General features: G+C 45.0%; 1 protein-coding gene across 3 annotated transcripts in view; it reads right to left on the bottom strand.

Moving 5' to 3' along the window:
- NAB2 (NGFI-A binding protein 2) overlaps window positions 1-21,610 on the bottom strand; it is a 38,987-nt gene extending 17,377 nt beyond the window's left edge. The window contains exon 1 of one of the 3 annotated variants that reach the window (XM_056562514.1): window positions 21,233-21,610. In XM_056562514.1, the coding sequence (XP_056418489.1) occupies window positions 21,233-21,285 (53 nt within the window). In that variant the 5' untranslated portion in view covers window positions 21,286-21,610. Of the gene's footprint in view, window positions 1-21,228 lie in introns of all 3 variants that reach the window. The other 2 variants (XM_056562515.1, XM_056562516.1) reach the window with 2 other exon arrangements.
- Window positions 21,611-23,367: the final 1,757 nt, after the last annotated feature.

The raw sequence follows: 23,367 nt of genomic DNA, 5'->3' as shown, positions 1-23,367 counted from the left end.
TTTGCCACCTGTGGGGTGATCAGGCGACTCACTTACGTGTATGGTGCATCCCAATATTTCAACTGCCGACCCTTTTGTTGTCAGAGACATATGCAGCCACATTGAGAATACATGAACATTTACGTGTGCCCCTCACCGGACCTCCTTTTGGCAATGTGGTTGAGCGACATGAAGGCCATGAGTTTTACCGCCCCTAAATCTATCCCAGGATAGGCCATCATTTCTGTAGTCACAGATAACTCCTTTAATTTGATCAATGTGCTGTCAAAAAATATATATATATTAACCCTGCTACTCTGCATGTATATGGAGATAATGGGTGGGTTAGTCTGTGGTAAAGTCAAACTATAAATAGCTTATTGCACATATTAGGCGTAGGTGATGATAGACTTTAGGAGGATTTAGAGGCATCAACACCTTTGCAGGTTTTGTTATTATTACGGAGGCAGTAGAGGAGAGATGGGATGGCACCACTCAACGTTAATTCATAGAGCAAGAACAGTGGTCACATGAGGGGAGAGTAATGTCCAGAGGACAGGGGTGCGAGATGCACGTGGAGCAAAGACATCCAAACAGAATCCAGGGTTAGAAAATCACATCTGCACTCACCTGTTTAAATTCACTTTATTTCCTCATCTTCAAAGAACTAAAAAGCCGGCCTTGGTGGGATCGGGAAACAAAAAATGCAACAGCCGCCGCTGTGCGGCTAGGCGGCAACAAACTGGTTTTGCGGGTATTCCGCTTCCTCTGGCCTCCTGGTTTTGCGGGTATTCCGCTTCCTCTGGCCTCCTCTGGAGGCCAGAGGAAGCAGAATACCCGCAAAACCAGTTTGTTGCCGCCCAGCCGCACAACGTCGGCTGTTGCATTTTTTGTTTCCCGATGCCACCAAGGCCGGCTTTTCAGTTCTTTGAAGATGATGAAATAAAGTGAATTTAAACAGGTGAGTGCAGATGTGATTTTCTTACCCTGGATTTTGTTATTATTACATTTCCCGCTAGCAGTAAACTGTAGGGAAGGGTTAAGCTGCCAGAACGCAACTTACGTTTGTTGAAGAATGTATCTCTTTTGAGTATCTGTTAGTTTGTCTAACTTGTCATTTTATTGTTGTGCTGGAGCACAGGAGAAGACGTAGTTTTCCTTGAATACTAATAAAGCTATTAGCTCCCACATGCTGGGGCTGAGTGCATGTTTTCTACCTTCGTAGTCAGTGTTTTAATTAACATTTTATGCACATGATCGTTCAGATGGAAAATAATTCTAGCCTGCTAATATACTGGGGAAAATAACATCACGAGGATGTATGGATTTAGAAAGAACTGTACTGTTGAACTTCTTTTATCTGCATTATACACTGGGAAATTGGAATTCCAAGGTACAGCCAAGTAAACTTTATTCACTACTTTGCTCAATACAATATTTTATACTAAATGTGATACAATAATTTAGCCATTGGCTGCCAGGGCACGTAGGGAGTTTAGTTTTGAAACAGCTGGAAACAGGATGGAGAACACTGCAAAACTAGAAATTAAATGGAAATATTTAGACATTAAAGGGGTACCTATGCAATTTTTTTTTATTTATCCTATATGCCCAGGCTGCCACAATAAAAATAATAAACTTTTACTTACCACCTACCGCATCCCCCAGTGCTGCCAGAATAAGTCTCCTGTTCTCCGACCCTGGTCTTCTTTCTATTTTTGGGGCCCTATGTTTTTATGTTTCTTTAAATGGTCTCCCTGAGGCTCAGCTAATTACCGTATGCAGAGATGTCCCACCTCGGCCAGTCATAGGCTGAGCGGCCGTCTGATGTAAGGGAACAGGGCACCAAAACAAAGGCGGGGCGTTAGCCCATTGCATGACGCTGCTGCTCAACCTATCACCTGCCGAAGCAGGATATCACTGCGGCCATAGTGTGAAGTGTCAGGCCCCAAAACCAGGAAAAAGATTGGGGCCAGAGGACGGGAGACAGGTATCTGGGAGCGGTGGGAGGTAAGTTAAAGATTATTATTTTAATGGCAGAAAATTTAAAGAAAACAGTCAAGTGGACTCTTTCTTTAAAGGGGGGTACTTCCCTGGAAAACATTTTTCTTTAAATCAACTGGTGCCAGAAAGTTAAACAGATTTGTAAATGACTTCTATTTAAAAATCTAAATCCTTCCAGTACTTATCAGCTGCTGTATGCTCCACAGGAAGTCCTTTTCTTTTTGAATTCCCTTTCTACCTGACCACAGTGCTCTCTCCTGACACGTCTGTCCATTTTAGGAACTGTCCGGAGTAGGATAGGTTTTCTATGGGGATTTGCTCCTGCTCTGCACAGTTCCTGACACGGACAGAGGTGTCAGCAGTGAGCACTGTGTTCAGACATACAAATCAAAGAACTTCTTCTGTAGTATACAGCAGATGATAAGTACAGAAAGGTGAAGATTTTTAAATAGAAGAAATTTACAAATCTCTTTAACTTTCTGGTACCAGGTGATTTAAAAATATGTTTTCCAGGGGAGTACCCCTTTAAGGTCAATTTGCTAGTTCTTGCGATATTTGCGGATCCCAGGAGTCTTTTCTTTTGGACCTATGGTCAATGATATATGTTGCAAAGAATATAACTCTCATGTGTATGTATGTATGTAAAAGTAACCAAACTAAATACAGGGGGCACAAGATGAAGGGGTTTCCCACCACAGAAATGTCATCACTTTCTGCACGGTGAGTTCTGTTTGCCAACATTCCCCACAGTCTTTACTATGCTCTTAAGCAGCGCTGGGGTCCCTTTACAGTCTTTCCCTACACATCAGCACTCCTGGCCATCTGCTGTGCAGGAAACTGTAGCCTCGCCAAATCCACTTCACTGACAGCCAGGATCCTGCTGTAATAGAACCAGGAAAAGCCCAGAGGCTTAGCTGTTTAACACTTTACATACCACAGTCAATAGGGACTACAGCATGTACAGAGAGAGAGTGAGCGAGACTACATCTGTCAGCCCATTGGTTTACTCACAATGTCATTGGGGGTGCCAAAGTGGTACCATGGCAGTCAGGGTCCTTACAAAGTCGGAACCTTACAGGTGTAACACTGACAATAAGGCCTTGGAATTCTAAAATAATAACATTATACGGTAAAGTAAAAAAAAGTTGGAAAGCTTTCATGAACAAATCTCTTAGCCCTGAAGGCCTTAAAGCGTACCCGTCAGATCCAACAAAAAATGTTTTTTTTTTTTTATATATTACTCAGTTACCTAATCCTGACCATGTACATCAAATGTTTACGTGTCTAGCATCTTTATTATTTTTTTTTTATTACGCTTTTATTGTAGCTCACTTGCTTAAATTCCTCTCCAAGGCCTCACTGTGCAGGTCTCTGCCCCCTCCCTCAGTATGCTGTCTGCTCACATCTCCCCTAGCATTAGCAAAACTACAACTCCCAGCATGTCCTCAATGTCAGGGCATGCTAGGAGTTGTAGTTCTGCTAATTCCAGGGGAGATGTGAGTAGGCATCTGCCCGAACTTAACATTACTACAACTCCCAGAATGTCCACAGTCAGGGCATGCTGGGAGTTGGCGGCAGGCATGTGAGCAACTCAGCAGGCGGACATGTGAGTGGCAGCGGCTGGTGGCAACATTAGCAGTGGCTGGTGGAGAGAGGGCTGTATAATGTGCGGAGCGGACCCCGAAGCTGCACCAGCTGTTGTGGAGCTCCGGGGTGGTGAAAACTGCTGCTTCCCTCATAGCTGACCGAATCTGGAGGGAAGCAGGAATTTTCACCACACAGGCAGTGCAGATCTTTCCTTACCCTGTCCTCTCTCCTGGCTACGCGCTTACACAGGCAGAGTGAGGGCCGGGGGCAAGCATACATGCAGCCCTGTCAATCACCACCTGTGTCCATGATGTAGGTGATGACAGCTGGACACGGCCGGACTGGTATGTGTCCAAGCAGGCAGGGGGGAATTTTTTTGACAGTTTTTTTCGGCATGAATTAGTGAAAATTTTCAGATGAAAGCAATTGCAAAACTTATTGTTTTGCAATGATTTACAACATATTAAACCTTTTTGTATCTGACAGTGCCCATATATTTGGCCAGCCCTAAAGTGAAAATGACATTAGGGTCACCTACACTAACCTGAATATACAGGTAGATGATGGCGATCCTGTTTCTAATGCTTCTTACCAGGTTATCGATGCAGCCTTTCAGGAGATATTCATCTGGTTGCCAATATGGTATTTTCTTCTTAAAGGAGAACTTACCTTCTGCTGCTCCCTCAGTACCACTGATATCTCTGTCCTGTCTTCCAACCTTCTTTAGGCTTTTGGTGCCCAACACTTCAAACTGCGGCTCAGCTAATCACTGGCCACAGTGATGCCCCACCATTGCTGTGATAGGCTGAACAGCAGTGTCATGTAATGGATCTGGCTTTCTTTCTGGTGCCCGTGTCTGTTATATCCCACTGCCACTCAGCCTTTTACCGGTCGAGGCGGGACATCGCTGCCACCGGTGATTAGCTGAGTCAAAGTTTGACGAGTAGGGCACCAAATGCCTGAAGAAAAGCTGAAGGATGGGATGATGATATTGGTTGCACCAGGGGAGCGGAGGAAGGTACATTAAAGTTGCTTAAAGTAGCTAAAGTTCTCCTTTAACTGCAATGGAGGTTGCTTCTGTCCAGGGCCGGTTTTAGACTAAGTGTGGCCCTGGGCAAAAATAAAAATGGGGCCCATGACCAAAGATCACCATGTTGAATTGTGCTGCATCACAGCTGAAGGCCATAACACAAATACATTATAGGGTCCAAATCTAAGCTATATAGGGGAAGATTTATGAAAACCTGTGCAGAGGATCAGTGGTGGAGTTGCCCACAGAAACCGATCAGAGGCCTCTTTAAAAATGAGAATAGCATCCTCTATATAGGCTTTCATAAATCTCCCCCATAGTGAAAACTTTTTGTTTAAAGCGCAACTGTCACATAAAAATAGGTCAATAACCTGTCAGCACAGCACAAGCCGATCACTGGTATACTGCAGCCATACATGTGTTTTGGCACTACTTGTCTTCTATTCTGTAAAAATGACATTTATCTACAGTTGTCAAAAGGCAGAGAGGCGTAATCAGGGATCTGCAATCTCTTTTCCGACATCACAGCACCTCCCCAGCACCGCTCACTTACTGAGAAAGAAACAGAGCTGCGTGCCAGTCAGACTGGGGCAGTGCTGTGATTCCAGAGAAGAGAGGCTTGGCAGCCCGGGGCATTGTAGATCCCTGGCCACTCCTCTCTGACTTTTGGCAACTGTGGGTAAAAGTAATTTTTACAGCATAGAAGACACAAAGTGCCAAAACAGAGAGATGGCTGCAGTATACCAGTGATCAGCTCGTAGGCCGCAGTATACCAGTGATCAGCTCGTAGTCTGCAGTATACCAGTGATCAGCTCGTAGGCCGCAGTATACCAGTGATCAGCTCGTAGGCTGCAGTATACCAGTGATCAGCTCGTAGGCTGCAGTATACCAGTGATCAGATTGTAGGCTGCAGTATACCAGTGATCAGCTCGTAGGCTACAGTATACTAGTGATCAGCTCGTAGCTGCATTATACCAGTGATTAGCTCGTAGGCCGCAGTATACCAGTTATTAGCTCGTAGGCTGCCGTATACCAGTGATCACCTCGTAGGCTGCAGTATACCAGTGATCAGCTCGTAGACTGCAGTATACCAGTGATCGGCTTGTAGGCCGCAATATACCTGTGATCAGCTCGTAGGGTGCAGTATACCAGTGATCAGCTCGTAGGCTGCTGTATACTAGTGATCAGGTTGTAGGCTGCATTATACCAGTGACCAGCTCGTAGGCCACAGTATATCAGTGATCACCTCGTAGGCCGCTTTATACCAGTGATAAGCTTGTAGGCTGCAGTATACCAGTGATCAGCTCTTAGGCTGCAGTATACCAGTGATCAGCTCGTAGGCCGCAGTATGGCAGTGATCAGCTCGTAGGCTGCAGTATACAAGTGATCAGCTCGTAGGCCGCAGTATACCAGTGATTCAGCTCGTAGGCTGCAATATACCAGTGATAAGCTCTTAGGCCGCAGTATACCAGTGATCAGCTCGTAGGCTGCAGTATACCAGTGATCAGCTCGTAGGCTGCAGTATACCAGTGATCAGCTCGTAGGCTGCAGTATACCAGTGATCAGCTCATAGGCTGCAGTATATCAGTGATCAGCTCATAGGCCGCAGTATACCAGTGATATGCTCTTAGGCCGCAGTATATCAGTGATCAGCTCTTAGGCTGCAGTATACCAGTGATCAGCTCGTAGGCTGCAGTATATCGGTGATCAACTCGTAGGCTGCAGTATACCAGTGATCAGCTCATAGGCTGCATTATACCAGTTATTAGTTCCTATTCTGCGGTATACCAGTGATCAGCTCGTAGGCCACAGTATACCAGTGATCAGCTCGTAGGCTGCAGTATACCAGAGATCAGCTCATAGGTTGCAGTATACCAGTGATCAGCTCGTAGGCTGCAGTATACCAGTGATCAGCTCGTAGGCTGCAGTATACCAGTGATCAGCTCATAGGCCGCAGTATACCAGTGATCAGCTCGTAGGCCGCAGTATACCAGTGGTCAGCTCGTAGGCCGCAGTATACCAGTGATCAGCTCGTAGGCTGCATTATACCAGTGATCAGCTTGTAGGCTGCAGTATACCAGTGATCAGCTTGTAGGCTGCAGTATATCAGTGATCAGCTCGTAGGCTGTGCTGATGGTTATGGACTTATTTTTATGCGACAGTTGCACTTTAACCATTAAAATAAATCAGACCCTAAAACATTCCTGTATTGTGGCCATGTTAGAGCAGCTCTCACTTGATCAGAAGCAGTCACAGCTTACAGTATACCAGTGATCGGCTCGTAGGCCGCAGTATACCTGTGATCAGCTCGTAGGGTGCAGTATACCAGTGATCAGCTCGTAGGCTGCTGTATACTAGTGATCAGGTCGTAGGCTGCATTATACCAGTGACCAGCTCGTAGGCCACAGTATATCAGTGATCACCTCATAGGCCGCTTTATACCAGTGATAAGCTTGTAGGCTGCAGTATACCAGTGATCAGCTCTTAGGCCGCAGTATACCAGTGATCAGCTCGTAGGCCGCAGTATACCAGCGATCAGCTCGTAGGCTGCAGTATACAAGTGATCAGCTCGTAGGCCGCAGTATACGAGTGATTCAGCTCGTAGGCTGCAATATACCAGTGATAAGCTCTTAGGCCGCAGTATACCAGTGATCAGCTCGTAGGCCGCAGTATACCAGTGATCAGCTAGTAGGCTGCAGTATACCAGTGATCAGCTCGTAGGCTGCAGTATACCAGTGATCAGCTCGTAGGCTGCAGTATACCAGTGATCAGCTCATAGGCTGCAGTATATCAGTGATCAGCTCATAGGCCGCAGTATATCAGTGATACGCTCTTAGGCCGCAGTATACCAGTGATCAGCTCGTAGGCTGCAGTATACCAGTGATCAGCTCGTAGGCTGCAGTATATCGGTGATCAACTCGTAGGCTGCAGTATACCAGTGATCAGCTCATAGGCTGCATTATACCAGTGATTAGTTCCTATTCTGCGGTATACCAGTGATCAGCTCGTAGGCTGCAGTATACCAGTGATCAGCTCGTAGGCTTCAGTATATCGGTGATCAACTCGTAGGCTGCAGTATACCAGTGATCAGCTCATAGGCTGCATTATACCAGTGATTAGTTCCTATTCTGCGGTATACCAGTGATCAGCTCATAGGCTGCAGTATACCAGTGATCAGCTCGTAGGCTGCAGTATACCAGAGATCAGCTCATAGGTTGCAGTATACCAGTGATCAGCTCGTAGGCTGCAGTATACCAATGATCAGCTCGTAGGCTGCAGTATACCAGTGATCAGCTCATAGGCCGCAGTATACCAGTGATCAGCTCGTAGGCCGCAGTATACCAGTGATCAGCTCGTAGGCTGCAGTATACCAGAGATCAGCTCATAGGTTGCATTATACCAGTGATCAGCTCGTAGGCCGCAGTATACCAGTGATCAGCTCGTAGGCTGTAGTATACCAGTGATCAGCTCGTAGGCTGCAGTATACCAGTGATCAGCTTGTAGGCTGCAGTATATCAGTGATCAGCTCGTAGGCTGTGCTGATGGTTATGGACTTATTTTTATGCGACAGTTGCACTTTAACCATTAAAATAAATCAGACCCTAAAACATTCCTGTATTGTGGCCATGTTAGAGCAGCTCTCACTTGATCAGAAGCAGTCACAGCTTACAGTATACCAGTGATCAGCTCGTAGGCTGTAGTATACCAGTGATCAGCTCGTAGGCTGTAGTATACCAGTGATCAGCTCGTAGGCTGCAGTATACCAGTGATCAGCTTGTAGGCTGCAGTATATCAGTGATCAGCTCGTAGGCTGTGCTGATGGTTATGGACTTATTTTTATGCGACAGTTGCACTTTAACCATTAAAATAAATCAGACCCTAAAACATTCCTTTATTGTGGCCATGTTAGAGCAGCTCTCACTTGATCAGAAGCAGTCACAGCTTACAGGACTATTAAATCCAGTGACCACATGGGGCGTCTTCTCTGATTGTATATGTTCTCTTTTCCATCCAGCCCAGGCAAATATGATGATGTCTCCTGATGACTAAAGACTATACCAAGACATCTGTGGCCCCTTCTGCAGTCTACCCAAAACTCTATAGTAACACAACCCCCATCCTTTACACGGACAACCTGCTTTGCTTGCTGCTGCCCCATTACCATGTCTACAGCATACCTAGGGGACAGTGTAAAAATCTAATAGGTAGGATCCGACCACTGGAACCCCTGGGTGATTAAAGCAACAGCACATGAACCGATGTTATTCCATTCATTCTCTATGGGATCTCCATACATGTGAGTGCAGCGATCAGCAATGTTTATAAGTCCCATAGAGAACAAATGGAGCTGCAGGTGATCATGTGCTGCTGCTCCATTCATTTGGGGAACAAGGGACCTCTCTCCTCATGATCGGTGGTGGTCCCAGGGGTCTGGTCTCACCGATCAGATATTCTGTGTATTGTGATGACCTTTGGTGTACAGACCTCAGACCGGACCAAAAGACCCTCCTCCCTCCACACATTGCTCCCCATGGCCCTCTCTAATACATAGTTTTCTGTATGACCCCATGTCTCACATATACTGCTCCATATGACCCCTATCTCACATATACTGCTCCGTATGTTCCCTATCTCACATATAATGCTGCATATGTCCCCTATCTCCCATATACTGCTATGTATGTCCCCCTATCTCACATATACTATTCTGTATGACCCCGTATTTCACATATATACTGCTCCCTATGACCTCCTATCTCACACATACTGTTCTGTATGACCCCGTATTTCACAAATATACTGCTCCCTATGACCTTCTATCACATATATACTGCTCCCTGTGACCTCCTATCACATATATACTGCTCCCTATGACCCCCTATCACATATTTACTGCTCCCTATGACCCCCTATCACATATACTGCTCCTTATGCCCCCTTCTCCCATTATACTCTGCTTCCTATGCTCCCCATATACTGCTACCTATACCCCCATATATTGCAAACTTTACCCCCTATATACAGTTTATATGCCCCTCATCACATGTACTGGTCCCCCCACCTTCCTCACAGCCCCCTCCCCCCATGCTTTTCCCTATTACCCCCTCCTCCTCCTCTATGTACACTGTATAGTAAAGGACCTGCGATTACATCATTCGGAAGGTCCTTTACCATACAGTGTGAGTTTCAATTCTGCTCTGTGGCTTCTCTGAAGCCCGGGTTCCCACAGGGTCACTATCACATTACTTTAGTCTGCTGCAATATGCATAAAACTGCATAATTTTTGCCGCGATTTTGCGCAAATCGTGGTAAAATGCAGTAATGTTCCTAGAGTTCAGGGGGCCCTTTTGGATATGGGGGCCCTGGGCAATTACCTATGCATAGCGGAACAGGACCTGCGGGTCACGTGACCGGGTGAACTCTATGGTTTTATGCTTAAGGACCTTTGTAGGCCCCTGTGACGTTTATATCCCATCACTGCTTGTAACGGTGAGTGACAGTTGATTGGACCAGTAAAAGCGGCCCTGCCCTTGCCCATATAAGGGAGCAGCGGCCATTGCTCACTCTCATTCCTTGTGGGCTGTTCTTGGCTGTTGACGAGAAAGGATCTGTGCTGCTGTCATCAGTGAGTTTAGGCCTGAGCCTTGCGGCGACAGCTGATATCTGCTAAATTGTGAGTGTGTCAATCCCTAAACACTCTGCAAGATCACCGGACCTTATTTATCCCCTAAATCCGGACGGATCTTCGCAATATTCCCTAATTCAGAGACTTTTATGAGAAGTCAAGGTCCGCAACAACTGTCAGTCATTGCAATAGATAGAGACTGTATTCCTGAGACTGTTACTGTTCATTGGATGTACCGCAAGCATTTAAGTAAAGTTATTCAAGTTCAAGTACCTTGTGGACCTTCAGTCATTTTATGCATGCACCTATCGTTACTGGGAAGGGCGGCGATAGGCCGGAGAATTACCGCAGCCTGGCGTCACGAACTATAGGGTTAACATTAACCCCTCATCTACTGAAACAACTCCCCAACTACCATACACCCCCCAAGGGCTACCACAGAGTTTTTAGCTACTTGATGTATATGAGTGACACAGGTTCTTTCAGCTTGTTCTACCTGTAGTAGCCATGTAGCCAAAGACTACTTGGCGAAGCAGTTCATGGTGACAGCTCGTAGAATGTTTCCATGTGACAATGCGGCCCATGTGAATGTACCCTTAGAGGGAGCACGGTGGTAGAATCTACATGAAGTCTTCTAGTTAACATAAAACAAACGATACATAATGATAAAGAATAACACTTGTCTAAAACCGAGTGAATAACCCATTGTTCATCTGATGAAATGGGAGCACAGACTGCTGAGCGTCGGAATCCACCCACATGTTTATTCATGGAATTGCAGAGGCGGAGTGGGATAGACTGGGTGTTGTTGAAATGAAAAACCCACAATAATTGTTTGATTTGCCGCAGAAAGTTTTAACTCATGGGAAAGTTTAGTACCACGAAATGATTCAATTTTTTTTAAACAGTGAAATCTGATCTTCCCATAAGAATTAGGTAAATATATCAGTATCAGCTAATGTCTATTCCATGTCAGGAACTGTCCAGCGCAGGATAGGTTTTCTATAGGGATTTGCTTCTGCTCTGGACAGTTCCTAAAATGGACAGAGGTGTCAGCAGAGAGCACTGTGGTCAGACAGAAAAGAAATTCAAAAAGAAAAGAACTTCTTCTGTAGTATACAGCAGCTGATAAGTAAAAAAAAAAAAAAATGTTTTTCCACTGAAGGTCCCCCTTTAACAAAACATAGCTGCTTTCTTTTTTTCACAAAAACCTATCTAGAGTTTGGGTGAGGTATTGCACCTTATTCCCATTTGTTTTAGTGGAGCTGAAATACCTCAGACATCCTGAGGAAATGTGTGGTGCTGTTTCTGGAAGAAACCAGCCATGTTTTTTTTTTATTCTGTACAACCAGCTCAAATAAAGTTCTGGGATGGATAGGTAGGCATTATTTTAAACACCTATACGTGCAGTGTGCCACCCTAAGGCTAGGTTAAAAATAAAAAGTTCTGTCTGGAGGTTCCAAATGCGGCCAGCGCCAATCGGGGCTAGGATCGTGCAGACATTGTAGTACGAGACAGCATGGATAAAGATTTGTGGACAGCAAACTAGTTAAACCAATGAAGGGATATCACCAAGATACAGAACAGTCTGTTCTGCAAACCATGGACACCGGCTTTATAATTCTGCATCTGTAATGTAGAATGTTTTTTTGTTTTTTTTTAATCAGATGTTTTTTTTTAAATAAAATGTTAACATTTTCATACAGAAAAAACACAAACCCTGTTTCCCACCCCTAGCCCACCCTGCCTCCTCATTAACAGCACTCACCTCCACCCCCAAAAGAACAGTCCTAAGTCCACCATACAGTCCCAAGTCCATATCCGAAAAATAAACTTTTAGGCTATGTTCACACGTCGGAATTTCCATGCGGAATTCCGCTGCAGCAGAGTCCCGTTGAATTTAACAGGATTCATTCCTGTGCAGTCCTAGTGCATGTTATGCCGGAGCCCGCAGTCTCCAAAGTGTCTGCAAGGAGATTTTCTGTGTGGATATTCCATGGTGTGAACATAGCCTTACTGGTCAGGAATGATCCACATGGTCCACCTGACCATTATAACCTGTGCTCAATATAAGAGTAAGGCTGGGTTCACACCACGTTTTTCAAATACGGTAACCGTATTCAGTTTTCCGCAAAAAAACGTATACGACCCTATCCGAAACTGTATGCATAGAGAATGCATAGTAAACCGTATTCCAAATGTTGTGTACGGTTGCATCCGTTTTGCCTCAGATACGGTTTTGCTGATTTTTCAACCGTAGGCAAAAACGCTGTCGACCACGTTTTTGCCTCCGGTTGGAAAACCGTATGCGAACCGTATGCGGTTCTTTAAACATTGTTGTCTATGAGAACCGTACACAGAATTTCAGAATACGGTTGCACACGGTTTTTCTAATCTGTTTTTGGAGTTGACACATGCGCAGATTGGAATTTCAATAGAACAATAGTAGCTTTATTAAATTGCTGGAAAACTAATTCCAACAAAATAGCAAAACAGTTGGCAAAAATTGATGCAAACGGATAGAACCGTACGTATGTTTTGGAACCGTATACGGGGAAAAACCGTATACGTTTTAATTTGGAGTCATACGGTTGTATACGGTTGCATACGGTTTTTGCCATACGTTTTTTAGTGGAAAACCGTATACGGTAACCGTATTTGAAAAACGTGGTGTGAACCCAGCCTAAGGGTGCGTTCACACGCTAGTAGCTAGCTGCGAGTTTGCCGCTGCGGGAGACCCGCTGTGAGTTACGCTACCATTGATTTAAATGGGTCCGTGGACAGTCCGCAAATCTGACACTATTGCGGACTGTCTGTGGACCCGTTCAAATCAATGGTAGTGTAACTCGCAGCAGGTTTCCCGCTGTGTGAAACCCGCTGCTAGTAATAGCGTGTGAACGCATCCTAAACCAGAGAAATACAGATGTCTTGCTCTATACTGGGATTAAGGCCACTGTCCTGTGGCCAAAATACCTTGACTGACACTTCTAAACAGGACTTACCATAGAGGTCTCCAAATTGTGGAACTCGAGATGTTGCAAAACTACAACTCCAAGCATTGCCGGACAGCCAACGGCTGTCCGGCAATGCTTGGAGTTGTAGTTTTGCAACATCTGGAGGTCCATAGTTTGGAGACCATTCTATGGGGATATAAGTCTGGTTCAGCAGAACTGTAGTAGATTCCGGTATTAAAGGGGTACTCCGGTGGAAAAGAATGTTTTGAAAATCAAATGGTGCCAGGAAGTTAAGCAAATTAGCAAATTACTTCTGTTTAAAAATCTTAAACCTTCCAGTACTTGTCAGCTGCTGTATGGTCCACAGGAAGTTCTTTTCTTTTTGAATTTCTTTTCTGTCTGACCACAGTGCACTCTGCTGACACCTCTGTCGTTTTTAGGAACTGTCCAGAGCAGGAGCAAATCTCCATAGCAAACCTCTCCTGCTCTGGACAGTTCCTGAGACAGAGAGGTGTCAGCAGAGAGCACTGTGGTCAGACAGAAGAAATTCAAAAAGAAAAGAACTTCCTCTGTAGCAAACAGCAGCTGATAAGTACCGAAAGGGTTACGATTTTCTAATAGAAGTAATTTACGCAATACTAGCGACAATAGTAAAGTATGAAATCATATAGGGGAAGATTTATCAAAACCCGTGCAGAGTAAAAGTTGACCAGTTGCCCTTAGCAACCAATCAGATCGCATCTTGTATTTTTCAAAATCTTTAAAAATGAAAGAAGCGATCTGATTGGTTGCTATGGGCAACTGCACCTTTAATGGTCTACAGCATCTGTGGGATGTGCTGGAAAACAAGTCAAATCCAAGAAGCCCCCACCCGCCAGCTTACTGGATATAAAGGTTTCCGTGCCAGATATCACAGGTTACTACCAGAGGTGTTGCGGAGTCCATGTATAATGGGGTCTAAGCTGTTTTTCCAGCACAAGGAGCACCTTCTCAATGTTAAAGGGGTATTCCAGGCAAAAACTTTTTTTTATATATCAATTGGCTCCGGAAAGTTAAACAGATTTTTAAATTACTTCAATTAAAAAATCTTAATCCTTCCAATAGTTATTAGCTTCTGAAGTTGAGTTACTGTTTTCTGTCTAACTGCTTTCTGATGACTCACGTCCCGGGAGCTGTCCAGCTCCTATGGGGATATTCTCCCATCATGCAAGGGATATTCTCCCATCATGCACAGCTCCCGTGACGTGACATCATCATTGAGCAGTTAGACAGAAAACTTCAGAAGCTAATAACTATTGGAAGAATTAAGATTTTTTAATAGAAGTAATTTACAAATCTGTTTAACTTTCCGGAGCCAGTTGATATATAAAAAAAAGTTTTTGCCTGGAATACCCCTTTAAGCAAGTGGTTTTAAAGTTATGGCTGCTTGGTGTACATTGTGTTTGCTGATATGTAAGACAGAACCAGGTACTGAGTTATTGGTCGATCAGCTACAATATCCTGTGTATGGGCAGAATTCAGGAACAAAAAAGTCCTGTAATGTTCTATAAGGGTGCGTTCACACGCTCTTTGTTTTTGCGGGTTTTCCGCTGCGTATTTGAAAGGGTGTGGGCTCTTCTCGGCTATCCGCAGCAGATTTTCCATGGAGGAATTTACGCTGCAGAAAATTTGCCGCAAGCCCCATTGAAGTCAATAGGGACTGCGACGGATTTTCCGCCGCGGACAATCTGCTATGGACAGCCGAGAAGAGCCCGCCCCTTTCAAATACGCAGCGGAAAACCCGCAAAAAACAAAGAGCATGTGAACGCCCCCTTATAGCACATAAAAGTTAATAAAGTTCCTGCTCTCCACATCCATCCCAGACAATGAAGTCTGAATGAATGAAGAGTAAGGCTATGTTCACACGGACTTTGTCCGCACTCCTCAAGGTTGTTATTATATACCGTATTTTTCGCCCTATAGGACGCACCGGCGTATAAGAAGCACCCAATTTATAGGTGCAAAATCTAAAAAAATAAAGATTTTGAACCCAATAGTGGTCTTCAACCTGCGGACCTCCAGATGTTGCAAAACTACAACTCCCAGCATGCCAGGACAGCCGTTGGCTGTCACCACTGCCCTGGATGTCGCTCCATCGCTGTCGCCATGTCCCCGTCGCTCCGGAACGTCTCTGCTGCCGGCCGGGTATCTTCGCTCTCCATCGCCGCCATCACGTCGTTACGCACGTAGGCGACGACGTGATGACGAGGAAGGAGAGTGCCGGCCATACAGGGGATCCCTGAACGGAGAAGACACCGAGGAGGCAGGTAAGGTCCCTCCGACTGAACAGCCGGGTTAGTGTCACTTTCCCTTCAGACGCGGTGGTCAGCTTTGATCGCCGCATCTGAAGGGTTAATACAGGGCATCACCGCGATCGGTGATGTCCTGTATTAGCCGCGGGTCCCGGCCGTTGATGGCCGCAGGGACCGCCGCGATAGGGGTGTATTCGCCGTATAAGACGCACCGACTTTTTCCCCCCAGTTTTGGGGAAGAAAAAGTGCGTCTTATACGGCGAAAAATACGGTATATAAAACACCCCTGAGGATGTCACCCATAGGTGACAGAACGTGTGGGGTTCAGGACACCTGTTAGAGGATTATTCATTTCACTGCCTCTGATTCTTGCATTTCCCAGCTCCCTGTCTGAGACATATTGTGGGACTATTGTGGGACTATATTGTGGGACTATTGACTATCAGGTCGTATATTGAATAACTGTATTTTGACAGTGAGGCTGTGGTAGCTACAATCTATATTCAGGCACATGTAATTGCATAGAGTCATGGTTTAGGCTTTTATATATATGTGTGGAGGTAGTGTTTATATTAATATATACAGGTGTACTGGGGGAGGGTCCGAGGGTCCTCTCCCTGTTGTGGGTGGGCATGTTTATGCCTTTTTTAAATGTTTTTATGGGGTTTTGTCTGATTAGACATGCTGTATGTATTTTTTCTAATAAAGATTCTTGCACTTGATTGGGTGTGCGCTATATGGTGTACTACTTCTTTGTTTTTGTTGGTTTTTTATAGATGTCCAGCTGAATGTGCTACATGGACGCGTCCCATTTCTTTGTATCCTATTTTGCATTGATAAGTTTGCATTGTAAAGATCTAAATTGGATTTCAGCTAAATATGACTCCAAGTCTGCTTCACACTCAGGTGTTACATAATGGCAACTGTGCCAATGTGGTGGCAGCGGGGTGTTTGGTTCAGGACAGATGTTGTTACTGTGGTGTCCCGGTACCGCATCCTATACGGTACCTGTTTATAGGTCCCCATAGCCAGAGTCCTTAGGACGTCGGGGTCCTTTTGTATAGTCCACCCCTATAGTCATTGCTCTAGTCATATGCTCCTTATTTGTGGAAGTTTAACTGAATAAAATGTATATAAATAGTTAATTACTTGTGAGAAGCGTAGCAGGACCTGCGAGTCACGTGATCAGGTGAACTCTATGGTATTTCTGTTTGAGGACCTTTGGAGGCCCTTGTGACGTAATGCACTCATTTCCTTTGTGACGGTGAGTGACAGATGGCTGGACCAATCAAAACGCCCCCTGCCCATATAAGGGCATGGCGGCCATTAATCTCTCTCTTGGTTCTTGGCTGTTGATGAGAAAGGATCTGCACTGCTGTCATCAGTGAGTCTAGGCCTTAGCCTTGTGGCGACAGCGGATCTATTCCAAATTGTGAGTGTATCAATCCCTAAACACTCTGCAAGACCACCGGACCTTATCTATCCCCTAAATCCGGACGGATCTTCGCAAAATACCCTGAATTCAGAGACTATTATCTAAAGTCAAGGTCCGCAGCATCTGTCAGTCATTGAGGTATATGGAGACTGTTTGATTGAGACTGTTACTACTCTGTGGATGTACCGCAAGCCGTTAAGTAAAGTTTATGCAAGTTCAAATTCAACTACCTTGTGGACCTTCAGTCTTTATTCTTATGCACCTATCGTTACTGGGAAGGGCGGCGATAGGCCGGAGAATCATCTCAGCATACTAGCCCTCAGCCTGGCGTCACGAACTATAGGGTTAACATTAACCCCTGATATACCAAAGCAAATCCCTGACTGTACTACCCCTACCCCTGAGGCCTACCACATTATCCTAGGGGTAGATAGCATTAACCCCTTGTATTCGTGATGCCAGGGCGTGGTTTAGCCTATAACCACCCAAAGGTATACCGCTGGATCCTGGGCTAGGGAAGGGGGCAATAAAAACTCCAACGCCAAGTTACAGACAACGGTAGCTTTACTGAGGGTAGACATTTGGTAAAGTCTATACAGTGTAGCCAGGGCCCAAGGAGGTTACCAGTGATGCAGAGACCTTAAGGGCTTGCTGGGACTTGTAGTAGGACTGGAAAATTGAATCAGACCACACTGAATTGACAGATGACAGGGACTGACTTGACTCATAAAGCTGTGACTTGAGATTACTTGACTTGATGGTGGCTGCAGGACTGGACTGTGAGGTCTCCAACACTCTGGACACACGCACTAGGCACAACTGTACTGGACCTCAGCTTAGCAGAAGAGCAGAGCTCAAAGAGAGAGAAGATAGCCCACCCAGGGCTTATATGGGGAGCCTAGCAGTCAGGATCCGGACTGGCGGCTGGTGAGGACACAGGAGGTGGATCCTCTGTGCCAGAGAGGCGATGGCACGAGTAGTACTGGGGGATTGGTTCTAAGTAGTTACTGGTGTTCACCAGAGCCTGTCGCAAAGCGGGATGGACTTGCTGCGGCGGTAACTAACAGGTCGTGTCCCCCAGTAGCGACTCGACCTCTCTGGCAGCTGAGACTGGCGCGGAACACAAGGACTAGACAGAGGCGAGGTCAGACGTAGCAGAAGGTCAGGGCAGGTGGCAATGGTTCGTAGTCAGGGGCAACAGCAGAAGGTCTGGATACACAGGCAAGGGAACACACTAAACGCTTTCTCAGGGCACAAGGCAACAAGATCCGGCAAGGACAGGAAGGGGAAGTGGGTATTTATGAGTTAGGGAGGTGATAGACTGATTGGGCCAGGCACCAATTAGCGGTGCACTTGCCCTTTAAATCTTAGAGAGCCGGTGCGCCCTCACGCCCTAGGGAGCGGGGCTGCGCGCGCCGGGACGAGACCAACACCAGAGGAGGAGGGCGAGCGGACATGACCCACCACGCGGATCGTGTCTCTGCCGGCACGAATACAGCTGCGCTCACGGTCAGAGACAGAGACCGGAGCACTGCTGTCAGCAGAATGCCGCGAGCGCTCTGGGGGGACAGCGGGACCCGGAGCGCTCAGTGTTACACTAACAGGGAGCCCATAGGTCACTCGTTGGATCACCTGGTCACTGGTACCTCCTGGGTAACAATCACATGAAATATCACATGATATAACTCTTAAAGCAACATTACATTTTATAACAGTTTACAATTTACAATGGGGAAACAAGTGCAGGGGGCCTTGGGGACACTGAAGGAGGCTGCCTGACAGGACAGCAGGAGCATGGGGTAACACCTCCACTACTGGGCCACCACACTAACATCTGCCCATAGGACAAAGGTCACCATGTTCCTGTAATCCATCTCTGATTCCATACATCTGAACTTTGGGCACGCTTCCCTAAGTCATATGTAATAGATGCAAGCCTTGTAAGTTATACTCCATGACATGACATCATAGCATGCATAGCATCAACCAACCTCAGTCACTAAACTGTTCTTTGGAACACCTACCAACAACTTTGACATTTTGGGTATGAAATAGACTAAAGTTAATGGTACTCTAGGTCTTTTTACATGTACAGTGACAACATTTGATAATCATGTAACTAATTTGATTAAGTTTAAACAATTATATCCATTTAGTAAAACATATAAAAAAAAACAAAAAACTTTGGGGCACCTACCATCAACTTTTACATTTTGCCAATGAAATAGAATATATTACTGGCGCTCTTGGTCTTTCAAGATATACAGTTACAATATGAAATAACCATGTGACCAATTCGATTAGGTTCAAACAATTATATCAATTTAGTAAAACATATATATATATATATATATATATATATATATATATATATATATATATATAAATAAAAAATAAAACACGTTGGGACACCTACCTGCAACTTTTACATTTCAGCTATGAAATATAAGTAAGTTACTGGCGTTCTAGGTCTTTTTAGATATACAGTTACACTATTTCATAACCATGTGACCAATTCGATTAGGTTCAAACAATTCTATCCATTTAGTAAAAATACTAGAAAACTTTGGGACACGACCAACAACTTTTACATTTCCATGTTTGTTACTCATTCCTTGATACTCTTGGAGCAATTGCATAGTTTGCTGTATAATCATTATTGCCATGTAACGTTCCAGACAGCAATGCTCCAGTTTTTTCTCCCATTGGCAGCCTGCACCTCACAATCTACAATCCTCCGCACTTATCACAGTGTAAGTGTTTTGTACTTGAATAGAGCAATTATTTGTATTACAGTCCTCAAGCTGAGGGGTCTTAGCCCGCCATACTTCATTATGAATAGTCTAGGAGCAAATGATGGAGTTTGACAGCAAGTACATATATTACAATCTTGTATTACTGGCAAATAGGTCCTTTTATCTTTATTAAGGCATTGTCCTAGTTAGGGACGTGCAAACATAAACTCAAAAGGAGGATTGAGCCCTTTCCCTTTACATGTACCTGCCCTATAATAATGCCCTCACTGGCTGGGACCTCCATAGGGTGATGCAGGTCCCATTCAGCTGACATGACTGCCTGAGGTCCCTTGCCTAAGGAATTGTGTTATGTTAACATATGTATGGTTTTTACAAACATTTTTTTATTTAGAAGTGCCCTTCTTTTCTACTTGAGCCCCTGCTCCCCGAAAATGTCTGTGCACGTCCCTAGTTCTAACAATAGCATTTGCATCGAGCCCCCATTTTTCAGCCATGCCGTTAAACTACCAATCAGTTGGTAATTCTGCTTTAAAGGTATACTCCAGTGGAAAAAAAAATTCTCATATCAACTGGTGCCAGAAAGTTCAAAAGATTTGTAAATTGATTCTATATAAAAATCTTAATCCTTCCAGTACTTATCAGATGCTGTATACTACAAAGGAAACTGAGTTGTTCTTTTCTATCTGACCACAGTGCTCTCTGCTGACACCTCTGTCCATGTCAGGAACTGCCCAGGGCAGGAGAGTTTTGCTATGGGGATTTGCTCCTGTTCTGGACAGTTCCTGACACATACAGAGGTGGCAGCAGAGAGCACTGTGGTCAGACATATAAAACAACTCAACTTCCTCTGTAGTATACAGCAGCTGATAAGTGCTGGAAGGGTTAAGATTTTTTAATAGAAGTCATTTACAAATCTGTTTAATTTTCTGGAGCCAATTGATATGAAAAATTGTTTTTCCAATGGAGTACCCCTTTAAACAATGTTACAAAAAATGTAGACAAAAAGTACAACACATCCTATAGTGCAGTGTGTCCCGTGAACCAAGATGCATGCTATAGTTCACCGAAGTTTATCGGTACAGCTCACCTGCCAGCCTGCACCGTGACACTGATGAGACCGGACCCAGATCTTTTGGGATATATATGGAAAAAGTAGGCAGAGTCCAGCGCAGTATCAGAGCAATGCGTGTTAGTTTATTCAGTGGCCAACATGGAGAACAGGTGACGCGTTTCAGCTAGGGTAAGTATGACTAAGGCTACTTACCGTAGCCAAAACGCGTCACCTGTTCTCCATGTTGGCTGATTGCTGAATAAACTAACACGCATTGCTCTGATACTGAGCTGGACTCTGCCTACTTTTTTCAAGATGCATACTATTTACCAGTGGTCTCCAACTAGGCACCCTCGGATGATGCAAAACTACAACTCCCAGCATGCCCGGACAGCCAACGGCTGTCCGGGCATGCTGGGAGTAGTAGTTTTTGCAACAGTCCACAGTTTACAATGAGAACATGAAACGAGCTGCTCACATCTAGTAACATGCGTCTGCTCACTCTGCTAACTTACTTGCCTTGCTTTGGATGCCCGCTTCAGGTCATCGGATCTGCCAGCCCTCTCCGCCATTTAGGAGTCTTATATATAGTAGGCAGAACGTCCCCAAAAATTGTAGAGAATAAACTTTCGGCTGAAGATATGAATAAAAAAATACTTATATCCTGCTCTTTCTTTGGTCTAGAGATGCTTCTTCATTACATCCTTTGCCATCATCTATGACCCAGACTCTTCTGCTGTTCCTCGGTGTCTAGCATGTGTCTGCCTCTCTCATATCCCTCTGCATCTATAGCTTGTTCTCTGGGCTCCCCTCGCCTTAGGTCTGCAAGCTCTCTCTCTCTCTCCCCCTCTCTCTCTCTCTCTGCTGTTTTCCACCCACATACACATTGCAATAAGCCTCTTCTCTGTATGTCAGGGTTTGTGTAGGAGGACTGGGGGAAGGGCCGAATGAAAAGCTTCAATACTAGCTGTGCAACGCTGGAGCACATCTGACCATTATACCTACATATCCAGCCCACTCCCTGACTAAAGTTTATGTGTTATTTATTTTTGTTATCAATGAATAAAATGTGTCAGATGCTTATGCTTGGATGCTTTTGACGTTTCTTCTTAGTTGGGTGTTACACTGTAACAAAGCATTGAGTGTAATTGTAAGTTTTACCCATCATGGGCTGAGGCTTCACAGGTGACTTAATACAAGGTATATCTGCAGCCTTCCATTTCCCTCTGTAAGAGAATTGCAGACACTTTGGGGAGGTTTTTCCTTACAGGAAATTTTAGGTGAGTGGTAGACGACAAGAAACTCAAAAATGCTATGTGGTGTCTGGGGTGTTGCAGTATGTAGCAGGGTGGTCTGGTGGTATTAACCCTGGGGGGAAAGATGTTGCTAACCCCTTAGTGTTCGTGACGCCAGGGTGTGGTTATTCCGGTATGGTAACTGCCGTCAACCAACCCAAAACGGTTTTGTAATAAAGGAATGTCCACAGCATGGATTCTGAATAAACTGGAACTTTTACTTGAAATGCTTAGGGAACAGTCTTTAGATTTATGCAGTTCCTTCAGAGGCAACCGGACCACAGGATACCTCGCAGGCTTGCTTGGACTTGTAGTTATTGAGATATTTAGGCAGGCCACTGTGCTAGTAATATATTCCTTAGCTGAGTAGTAGTCACTAGATTTGTAGAGAGAATTGTAACTCACGTTTAAGAAGTGGCTGCAGGACTTTAGGCTTTGGCCTAGATGAGATGAAGTTGCAGTATACAGGACTTTATGCTTTCTTTAGGTCCAGGTCTCAAGAGCAAGAGAGAGAACTAAGAGAACATAGCCCTTTATATACTAGGGGGCTGGACTAAAGCACATTTGTTGCTAAGCCTGAAGGTTCTGTACCCAAAAAACTCTGGATATGTCACATGACAGTGGTTCACATGACTAACACTTTTATACATTTGTACAAACTTTATACATATATACGATGCATACACAATATATACAATGCATTTAAATAGAACAATAAGAAGGTGGGAGGGGGGGGGGCCCTGCAGGAGAGCCCTATGGACTCAAGGGACTCTTCCTGAGGGGACTTAAGGATGATACAGGACTAGGTCCTGTACCGGGACACAACAAACCCCCTTACTTAATAAGAGTCGCCCTCGACATCTGTCCCTTTAGGGAGAGGAGCGAAGTGGCCATGGGGCCGGATGCAGTCCTAAAGCATTTAATCACAATGTCCCATTTCAGGCTGAAGAACAGTAGAATAATAATGAAAACTATAGAGTCTCTGTGCATTTGAGAATGTCCATACATGCTCTGTAACTTTTGAAAACAGAATGGAACAGGATGATAAGGAATAGACTTTTTCTTAAGAATCACTAAATCTTAAAGTGGTATTCCGGGCAAAAACATCTTATCCCCTAAGATGATTGTGGGCCCCCCGCGATCAGACATTATATCCCCTATCCTTTCATGTCTATTCGAGGGGGCGTTGCTGCCGTTACGCCACCTCCCATAGAAATGAATGGAGGGGGCGTGGCATGATGTCACGTCCCCGTCTCGGAAGCCCGGCGGTTTCCGAAACTTCAGACGCAGCTACGCTCTGAATGCGGGCTGCTGCAGGGAGATCGCGAGGGGTCCCAGCGGCGGGCCCTCCACGATCAG

The sequence above is a fragment of the Hyla sarda genome, chromosome 2 (genome assembly GCF_029499605.1).
Source record: "Hyla sarda isolate aHylSar1 chromosome 2, aHylSar1.hap1, whole genome shotgun sequence".
NCBI classification, from domain to species: Eukaryota; Metazoa; Chordata; class Amphibia; order Anura; family Hylidae; genus Hyla; species Hyla sarda.
This window is presented reverse-complemented; position numbering and strand designations above follow the sequence as displayed.